We start from the raw sequence: 10,529 nt of genomic DNA, 5'->3' as shown, positions 1-10,529 counted from the left end.
TGTTTTGTTTCCAGTGCTGTGCTTGTTATAAGAAACACAGGCATAAAAAAAAATGCAATAGCGAGTTCTTTCTGAGGTAGCTGGAAAGTTTTATCTCTATGAAATTTTTATAAAGCTACTGCAGTGGGACTGTTGTAACCCCTGCCAAAGTCCTATGCCAACAGACAAAGAGTCTTTGGCCACAGTGACAGCTGCTGAGAACCACAGTGCAGGTAAACAACAGCAGCAAAGCCCTGTGTGGAAAACATAATAGTGCATTGATGATGAGCTACACTGTTGTTTTTTGGTGGCTTATCTAAGTCTGTTTTTTGAAACAGAAGGTCTGCTGTCATTTCAGTTATTAATGAGCAGAATGCACAGGAAATTACAGGAAATGTGTTTTACTGCAGCCACAACACACAATATATTTTTATAAGGTCTCAAAAAACATTAAAAGTGCTTTGCTATGTTTAAGCTTTCTAGCTTATTTCCATACTATGGTTCCAGAAAGTCCACCAGTAATGACAGCATAATTTTCCACAAAAGGAAGGAGCAAATGTTTATTCAGCTGTTGTTGATTTCAGGCCAGGCCTTTTTTCTTCGGGACCCTGGTGCTGTTTTAGATTTCCTGCAACTAAATTATGTAAAAGACCTTACAGAAAAATCCAAATAGGAAATATATACCAATTACCATGCTGGATATTCTTATAAATTAACAAAGGTGCTGTGGTAATATAAGAGTCTTAACAGGTGTACCTGAGCACAAGGACCACAAGGTGACAAACTTGTCTCCAAGGCAACAGAGGACACCGAACAATAGTGCTAGACAGTATTGGTAAAAGGAGATTTCCCATAGGACTGGTATAAGAAATGCAGTACACGTCCTTTAGTGTTTTTAACTGTGGAGTTCCACTGCAAGATACAAAGCAGTAGTGCTGACCTTAGGTTAACATATTAATTTGCAATTATATATATATATATATATATTATTTTTTTTTATTTTTTTTTATTTTATTTTTTATTTTTTTTACACCAAAATTCAGAATGCACTCTTGTTTCCAAAAAGTGAGAGAACTTTTTTCTTGGTTCATAATAAATGAATCACTTCACTATGAGGTGCTTAAATTTTAATGTAACACATTATTTAAGTTGTTGTTCTTCTATGTATGACCTGAAGTACATATTTTGGCTGAACTGGCACTGTGGAACAAACGAGTTTGACATGCAAAACATTTTAATTAACATCCACAAACATTTCAAATGGAATCCCTAGCACGTAACATATAAATACAACAACATGCAAACTGTAGAAGACAAACACTAGTTCCTTCTTCCATCAAGTTTAGTATAATAAAAGACTGTATTGCTTAATAGCCTCCCCAAGTGGACAGTGTTCTCATAAAAATGTTTAACATTGTCCTGCATCATACATAGGATACTTATCTAAGTTACTGACATTTATCAGTGCTAAAAAATTAGAAATAATTACAGTAAAAGATCAATTTATCTTTGAGTGGTACTTAGTTAATCAGACTTACGCATACACTTATACAGTTAATCAAAAATAACTAGTTTCTTTTTTTTTAAAGGCAATAATGACAAAAATCATAACATTTATGTTAAAACTTCACATAAATGAATTCTTAAAAATATATAATTTAAAGCTGCTCTATTGATTCAATAACTTTGAGCATTTGTGGTTACATTTACAAAACGTGGCGAGTGGAGAACAACCCAGTCAGATGAGTGATTTTCCCACAACCTAACAACCCAAATGTTCTTATCATGTGTAATTCCTTTAAAAAAAATAGTTCTATATTGCTATATTACAGTTCTCAGACAGATACGGTGAATGTATGAAAAAAATGAACTGCTGGCTTTCACAACCCCTCTTTATGGCATAAGTAGCCTGATATAACTCTGTGTGTCACACAGAGTCCATGCAGACACACGAAGAAAGCCACATGGAATGGAAATATAACCAAATAAAGTGGAGATGGAGGCAGAAACGTTGTAGCTGTTCTCTTCCTTTTATGGTAATACAGCGTGGGCGAGAGGGGCGGTGCACGTCATCAACGTGCTCCGACACCCGGAAGTGTAGAAAGATGTAACATGTTTGGCTGGAGTTAGCGGTGTTTGCGACCACGTATAGTAAAATAAATCTACATATTTTCATTATACTGTGTGCGACACCTTAAAGATGAGCGAGACTGAAAAAGAAAAGGTAATGTAGAAACAATTCGCTACTTTTCCCTAGCTTAGCTAATTTCACTCAAATACATTTGATCGAAGTTTCTCTGTGATCCCGTTGCTACCTTTCCCCCGGTCTTTACTTTAGGACCCCGCCGCCCTGAAAGAGGAGGGAAACACTCTTTTCAAGGCAGGAGACATGCAGGGTGCTGTTTGCTGTTACACCAAAGCACTGAAGCTGACTGACAGCCAGTCAGACAAAGCTGTACTGTACCGTAACCGCTCTGCGTGCTACCTTAAGCTGGAGGAGTACAGCAAGGCAGAGGCTGATGCCTCGAAAGGTCGGTATGTTCTCTTGTTTATTCTCAACATCACTGAATAACTTCTCTTTCATCGCGGTCCACAACTTAGCTGAAATGAAAGAAAATAGTCCGTATTAGTGCTCAAATTAGCCCCATTTTACGCGGTTTAAAGTTCATTCATCATCCAAATAGTTTCACAATATGAATATTGGCTTGTGTTCTTTTTATCCATATTCGCCAGTCACATTAACAATTATGGATAAAAGTAACTTCCTGCTGGGAGGTTTTTGGATCCTGTCCAACCATATAAAGGCCACACTTGCACAATGACCATAATGATAACAGTGATCCTCCTGGAACCTCGCCATGTACACGTTTGAATAGCCCTTTATTGTCATTGTACATGTACAATGAAATTGTGGGTGCTCCACATCAACTATGCAGGAAACAAATATAAATAGTAAGACAACAGGAATAAATAAGAAACAGGAGTAATCTATAAAAGACAAGAGAAAGGCACAGAGGTTGCAAAGTGCACTTATATTACGATGTATGGGTTAGAATATGTAAAATCGTAATAAATTCCACATTCATATCAAGGCAAACAAAAAAGGTGCAGAAATATGTTATTAACCTGTACTTTGTGTATATGAGTAGTTAACAATAAGGTAATTTGCAATACCTCTGTAAATACATACAAATGTATCTATGTGCATAACACACAAGCATATATACGCACAGATGGCCTTATATTTCATTCATTCAGATGCTAAAAAATAGAAAAGAAACAAAAGAAGCATGACAACTTTAAACTGAGCTACTAATCTGACAATTTTCTACAGATCAGCTCATCTGACTCATACTGTGTATATCTTTTCTTTATACATATAGATTTAAATTGCTAGATAGATAAAGAGCCAAAGGCACTGGTCCAGCTTTCAAACTGCCCACATCCAAACCTATCACATGATTGAGTGGAACAACACGAATACATGAAGGCACTCACGCTGCAATCCACAGTACCAAGAAAGGATTATGCTGCCAATATCCCAGTACCAGACAGCAAAACTTCACCAGGCATCCTGTGACCATGACCTAGCAACTGTTTTGGTAGTAATGGGACACCTAAACCAGTGGTTTTAATGTTATGGTATATCTAGATTATATTTAAGTTATATTGAAAAAGTGAAAGTGTTTATTGACTTTTCTTACTTACTGTGAAGACACTACTTGATTGATACTCTGCTACATGTGGTGCAAACAGAGTACTGTAAACAATGGAGTTTGAATGCGCTCTGCTGGCCAAACAGTGTGATGACGCCGATTACATACAAGCATCTTTTCCTGCATTACAATAATTAAACAAACAATGGACAACATAATTATAATGGTATATATGTCACCAGTATTATTATGTTGTCTTAACAAAAACAAACCTTTAATTATTAGGTAGGTGTTATAGACCAAAGCATTCTTATTGAGCAATAGTTACAGCAGAAATATTTTTTTTATAATGGATAACATTATTCACAACTTGTGATTTTCAGCATTCTGGACATTGTTGCATGAAATGTGTCTTTACACAGATGCTTTTGCAGCTTTGATGAATATCATTATTGTCTCTTTTCAGCACTCGATACTGACCAAGGCGATGTGAAAGCCAGATTTCGGAGGGCCCAGGCATTTCAGAAACTTGGCCGGTTCGACCAGGCCTTTCTGGATGCTCAGAGATGTGCCCAACTGGAGCCCAAAAATAAAGCTTTCCAGGATCTGCTCAGACAGCTGGGAGCACAGATTCAGCAGAAGGTGGTGTGATGTGGATAAAGGTGTGGATAAACTTATTTTCTAAATTGTATCTTGCTAATTGAAATCATTTCTCTTAACCCTTTAGTCAGCGCAACTAAACTCCACCGATGCTCGTGTGCAGCAGATGTTCTCCCTCCTCTTAGATCCATCTACTAAAGAGTGCGATCGACAGAAGGTGAGAATAACTCAAAAGGCAGATGAATACATTCCTCTAATTCATTCTTGATGCGCCTGATATTTCTTCATTAATGCTAATGCGTCTGTAAAACTGTACGGCACCAAAATAACCAAATCCTTCAATCAATTTCAGGCTGCTCAGAATCTAGTGGTGCTATCTCGAGATGAAGCAGGAGCTGAACAGATCTTCCGTAATGATGGAGTGAAGCTAATTCAGAAACTTCTGCAGTCAAAGCTGGAGGATGTTGTACTTTCTGCTCTCAGGACATTGGTTGGTTTGTGCACAGGACATCAGTCTAGAGTAAGTGTGACTGTTCCTTTGAGATTTCTATTTGCTTCATCTTTAAAGTCACTTTTTGTATTTTTGTAGTTTGGAATTATAAAAAAAAAGGGTTTATATGCATTCTGATTTCCATCCATCATTAATGTGAAGCTAGAGCAGGCTGTTCAATGTGCTTGTCACTCAGTTGTTTTGCAGTTCGTTATTGCTGATGTCCATTCTTTGAATTTCCAGACTATGGCGATAGTGAATGAGTTGGGAATGGAGCAGCTGTGTGCGGTAATGGGATCAGGAGCTTCAAGTGTGTCTCTGGCTGCCTGCCATCTGCTACAGGTGATGTTTGAAGCTCTGACAGAAGGAATGAAAAGAGAGATCAGAGGAAAAGATGAAGCTATACTTCCTGGTGAGTTTAGACACTTATATTGGGAACTTGGTTACACTGAACATTTAGCAAATGTTGTGTGTGTGTCGGCTCTGTGTTCCATTTAATTGTTACTCACTATATGAATCTTAACACAGAACCATCCAAGGAGCTGCGGTCAATGTTACGACACCTTTTGGAAATGATGCCAGCATCAAATGTGTCAGGGCCGGGCAGAGACAGCGCTATAAATCTCCTTGTCAAACAAGTACCCCGCAAATCCTTGAAAAACCCAGATAACTCCCTCGCGTTATGGGTGGTAGACCAAGGTATGAAACACATTCTACATGTAGGCAAATATTTTATTAAACCATGGTGGATACCAAGGCATGCATTACCATGACACAAAGATGCATGTTTATTTTGTTCATTTTTCTATTTTAGAAAATTTATAACTGATGTTATCTGTTATCACTGCATATCAATTAGAGACTCATTGTTTTCCTACAGGGCTGAAGAAGATCCTGGAAGTGGCTGGGACTGTCCCAGAGATCTCAGAAGGGCCACCTCTTACAGACAACAGTCACATGAGCTGTTCAGTCTTGCTGAGCAAACTCTATGATGACCTAAAGAGTGACAAAGAGAGGGAGAACTTCAACAAACTATGTGAAGAATTTGTTCAGTGAGTTGACCAAGGAAGCTTGTTTAAACTGTTTGTTTGGATCATTTTTCCACAACTGCCTCACAAGTCCTTTGTGAGCATGAAAACTGATTAATTCTTCTAACATAATGTTGTTGTGGGCAGGCAACATTTCAGCCGGCCTGGCCTAGAGGGCAAGCTGCGAGCCATCCAGACAGTATCAGTGCTTCTACAAGGGCCGAGTGACGTGGGTAACAGAACTCTGGAAATGTCAGGAATGATGGATGCCGTGATATCGCTGTGTGCCTCCGAAGATGTTACTCACCAGCAGGTAGCGGTTGAGGCTCTAATCCATGCTGCAGGCAAAGCCAAGAGAGCTTCATTTATCACAGCCAACGGAGTGTCCCTTCTAAAGGACCTATACAAGAAGAGCGAGAATGACAGGATACGTGTGAGAGCCCTAGTGGTAAGTACCACAGATAGTTTTAGAAAATAACACTTCTAAATAAAGATGAAAATAACAGCTATGTGTATGTGGGCTATTGCACAGGGTTTGTGCAAGCTTGGATCAGCAGGAGGAACAGATTTCAGCATGAAGCAGTTTGCAGAGGGATCTACACTTAAGCTTGCCAAGCAGTGCAGGAAGTATGTTGTCTTATATTGAATCTTAAGCCCAGGTATAGATTAAGAGATGCAGCATGCTTGATGTACATCTGCAAAACCCGATCTAAATACCAGGTTTTGAGTGGATTACTGGATTTCAAATAACTGACAAGCTTTATCTCTTTCTCTGTAAGGTGGCTGTGTAATGAGACTCTCCCCCCAACTTCCCGCCGCTGGTCTGTGGAAGGTCTCGCCTACCTTACCTTTGATGCAGATGTAAAGGAAGACTTGGTGGAAGACAAGAATGCCCTGCTGGCCATGTTTGATCTTGCAAAGGTATAACTCATCATTATTTTCCTCATAGCTAAAAGAATTTAAACTGAAGTCTTATATTTTCTCCACTCTGACTGAGTTAACAGGGTCTGATTCTTAATAACCAAGCGCCAGCATATTTGGCACACACGGTGCATTAGATGGCAGTGTTAGTCCTGTCTATAGCGCTGACCAGTTAATCAGTAGTCCTTTCCTGTCTCTCATTGGACTCATTTGTTCTAAATCTAAGTAACTATTGCTAACCATTTCATGTCACAGGACCAGATTATCATCCATGCTTGAAATGCACTGATGCCCTTTTTGTGTTTTCTGTGTGTTTTTGCAGTCTGAGGATAAGACTGTGCTCTTTGCTGTGGGTTCTACATTAGTGAATTGCACCAACAGTTATGATGTAGAGAAACCAGACCCTCAAATGGTGGAGCTGGCCAAGTATGCAAAGCAGCATGTACCTGAGGAACATCCCAAGGTAGTACTAAAATTAACCTTTTCTTTTCAAGTAGAACTAATATAGCACAATATTTATTTTATACAGCTTCATTTCAATTATTTTTGGTTATGATTCATATTTCTGCCTACTTTTTTTTTTAATGTTAGGATGCACCTTCCTATGTAGAGAAAAGGTTGGTGAAGCTGCTGGAGGCTGGTGTGGTGTCTGCATTGGTTTGCATGGTCAAACAGGAGAGTCCTGCACTCACTGAGGCTTGTAGGGAATGTATTGCCAGGTAGGAAAATGGCAGTAAGTCTTTAACTTTCACTGTTTTTTCTGTAGATTTTCTGGTTAATATAATCTTTCACGGCAGGGTGTTCTTGGCCCTAGTGGAGCGACAGGAAGACAGAGGCACAGTGGTGGCACAGGGTGGAGGAAAGGTAGAGCGTACTGATAAAATTTCCCAAATTTCCCCTTGTGGGGCAATTAGAGGATTTTTTTTCTATTCTATTCTAAAATACACTCGGCTTAGCCTACACTCTTAACTAAGCACCACACTTCAGAAGGCTTAAATGATTTATGTCTGCTGCTCTCCTCCAAAAGGCTCTGATCCCACTTGCATCCGACAACACAGATGCAGGAAAAATCAAAGCTGCACAAGCCCTGGCAAAAATAACCATCACGTCTAACCCGGAGATTGCCTTTCCAGGAGAAAGGGTAAAAATGCAGACAGTAACACACAAGTTAACTTAAAAAAATACAATAACTCTTTAACATTATCTTGCTTTTGTTTGTTTGTGTATTTTTTGGGGTCAGATCTATGAGGTGGTACGCCCACTAGCCAGCCTTCTGAGGCTTGAGTGCACCCTGCTGCAGAACTTTGAGGCACTCATGGCTCTCACAAACCTGGCTGGCATCAACGATAGACTCAGGTTCGCCACTAGGGGGGAGTCTCTACTAAAAGTATTCATACAAGACAGTCTATTTTCATTCCAGAACATTACATTTAGGATACTTTTATTTATTTATTTATTTTATTTTACATTTTCTGCATTTTGCAAAGCTACTTTTGCAGATCAATACACGTGTCACTTTTATTGCTTAGCATAAAGTATTTAGATGGTGTGAAATCCTTTCATCAAGCCTGTTTTTAAATTCTTCCAGGGTGACCACAAGTGACTGAGACTTAATATGGACTAAATCACAGACTTGATTAACATGCAGTAATTTTCTTGTATGGCAACTTTCCAAAGACTGAAACATTTAGAGTCTCTGTTGACCACTGAAATCTAATTTCCTGTCAAAGCTGTTTTCACTGTAGAAGCTGATAATTAACACTGAAGTTGTGCAGTTATGCAAAGCATGCCTTGTTCTGTTTTATTTTTTACTTTTTTTCAAAACTTACATTATATCTGCCTTTTAAAGCATCTTTTATCCTGATCAGCGCAGTTTCATAAGTGTTTTTCAGTTTTCTGAATTAAGTATACACTTTCACAGGCAAAAGATCATCAAGGAGAAAGCTGTACCTAAAATTGAAGGTTACATGTTTGAGGAGCATGACCTTGTACGAGCTTCTGCCACAGAGTGCATGTGCAACTTGGTTTTAAATACTGAGGTAAGGGATAATTTATTAACAAGTTTTTGAATACATGAATACCGGTTGAACTGACAGTAGCGGCTGTGCTGTGTGGCATCCTCAGGTGCAGAAGCTCTACCTGGCCACAGGAAATGATCGCCTGAAGCTGCTCGTGCTTTACAGCGGAGAGGATGACGGGAGGCTGCGGAAAGCTGCTGCAGGAACCTTGGCCATGCTGACAGCCGAACATCCTGAACTCTGCGCTCGCATCCCTGGAACTGTAAGAAAAGCACTCCAGTAGTGTTGCTACCATTATTTTATTTTTTTTTACTCTATTTTTGCTCACATAATTTCTGTTATCTTCTCAGACAACCCACTGGCTAGAAATTGTGCAGGCTTTGTTGCTGAGTGAAATATCTGACCTACGTCATCGTGGAGTGGTCATAGTTCAGAACATGATCCAGGCAGAGAAGAGTCTGGCTGAGAAACTCATAGAGAGCGAAGCTCTGGAGATTCTTTCCGTCCTTGCAAAGGGAGGAGAGGGCACGCCAGATGCCGTCTCGAAGATAGCTCAGAACTGCCTGGATAAAGCAATGGAGTACGGCATCATCAGAAGCGGGGAAGAAAAGGAGAAGAGCTCAGGAACTGAACCTTGAACACAAAGTGCAGTGTGCAGCGTTTCAGTTCTTTGAACATTATATTGGACCAGTGAAGTAATTTCATTTTTGCAGGAAATGGGCTCATATGTCTTAACAAAAAATGATTAAAAGCAATAAGGGATGTAGTGAAGAATGGTATCAAATGGAAGAACCAACAGCACAGAAATGATTTTTGACTGCTGTGTAACGTTGATTGTATGCTTGTTAAAGTCTGGCAAAAGTGCGTATTCCACCCAGAGACCAACATTTCTCCTCCATGTATTTCCACTAAAAATGACCATTCCTATATATGTGCAAATATTTCATTTGAGTGTCATTATTAGTCCCACAAATACATTCTTATTTTTATTGTGCACACTACTTTTCTCTTTTTTATTTTATATTCAGCAAAAATAGAAACATTTCATTTACACTATAAAAGTTACTTTTTGTTTAAATGTTTATTATCACTATTATTGACAATCCAACACATTCCCAGTGTGCTTTGTTGTTTTAATACGTTTTAACTGAACATGAAAATAAATAAATAAATAAAAATTACCAATCCTCACTTCTCTGTTTACTTTATTCCATATCCCACCTTGCTAGATGTACTTTATAATGGTGCTTTAGTGCTGGGATGCCCAACTATGTTTATCCCTCAGCCATGAAAGGCTGGTGGGGTATTGTCATCACCTGCTGGGCAGGCAATATGGATACCCAACTCTTTGAATGCAATCACTTGAGAATGAAGTAATGTAGGAGTTTCAAATTTATACCTTAAGTGTATACTAAAAATCTCTGAGTCTGAATCTCAGTTTTTTGAAAATATCATGAATGAAATAACTGAGAAGAAAGGATTTTGAAATTGACATCATAGGTACATCTGCTAGGAGGATGAGGGGTGCCACTGACTGCTCCGAGAATTTCTATATTATTAAAATGGCCATTCTACAACTTTCCAAACCAAATACATAAGAAATGTGACACAAGTTGTCCTATCAAAGTTTGTGGTGCACATTTTATAATTTATGGCAGGGGTTTCAAACTCAATTTAGTTTAGTGATCATGTACAGTCCAGCTGATCTGCTACGTAAGTGAGCCAGGCCACTTAGGCCACATAACAATCTGGATCAAAAAAGCCAACCCTTCCATGTCTGTACAACTTTTTATTGTACAACTGTTTATGCGCACGTACATTTCACACTTAATGCGCC

At 38.9% G+C, this 10,529-nt stretch overlaps 1 protein-coding gene across 2 annotated transcripts; it reads left to right on the top strand.

Moving 5' to 3' along the window:
• The first annotated feature begins 2,048 nt into the window (after positions 1-2,048).
• Positions 2,049-10,034, top strand: unc45a (unc-45 myosin chaperone A). 2 transcript variants are annotated; one of them, XM_085166916.1, is made up of 19 exons: positions 2,049-2,203; positions 2,318-2,510; positions 4,102-4,277; positions 4,363-4,452; positions 4,588-4,755; positions 4,969-5,137; positions 5,254-5,424; positions 5,606-5,777; positions 5,901-6,201; positions 6,286-6,380; positions 6,533-6,674; positions 6,997-7,137; positions 7,266-7,393; positions 7,472-7,538; positions 7,702-7,815; positions 7,915-8,030; positions 8,596-8,713; positions 8,799-8,954; positions 9,043-10,033. In XM_085166916.1, the coding sequence occupies exons 1-19, from the start codon at positions 2,180-2,182 to the stop codon at positions 9,328-9,330; spliced, it is 2,829 nt and encodes a 942-aa protein (XP_085023042.1). In that variant the 5' UTR covers positions 2,049-2,179; the 3' UTR covers positions 9,331-10,033. The 2 variants fall into 2 exon arrangements, with proteins under 2 accessions (XP_085023042.1, XP_085023043.1); XM_085166917.1 differs by lacking the exon at positions 2,049-2,203 and having other exon boundaries at positions 2,370-2,514; positions 9,043-10,034.
• The last annotated feature ends 495 nt before the right edge of the window (positions 10,035-10,529 follow it).

Source organism: Neolamprologus multifasciatus, chromosome 7, assembly GCF_963576455.1.
Source record: "Neolamprologus multifasciatus chromosome 7, fNeoMul1.2, whole genome shotgun sequence".
Lineage (NCBI taxonomy): Eukaryota > Metazoa > Chordata > Actinopteri > Cichliformes > Cichlidae > Neolamprologus > Neolamprologus multifasciatus.
This window is presented reverse-complemented; position numbering and strand designations above follow the sequence as displayed.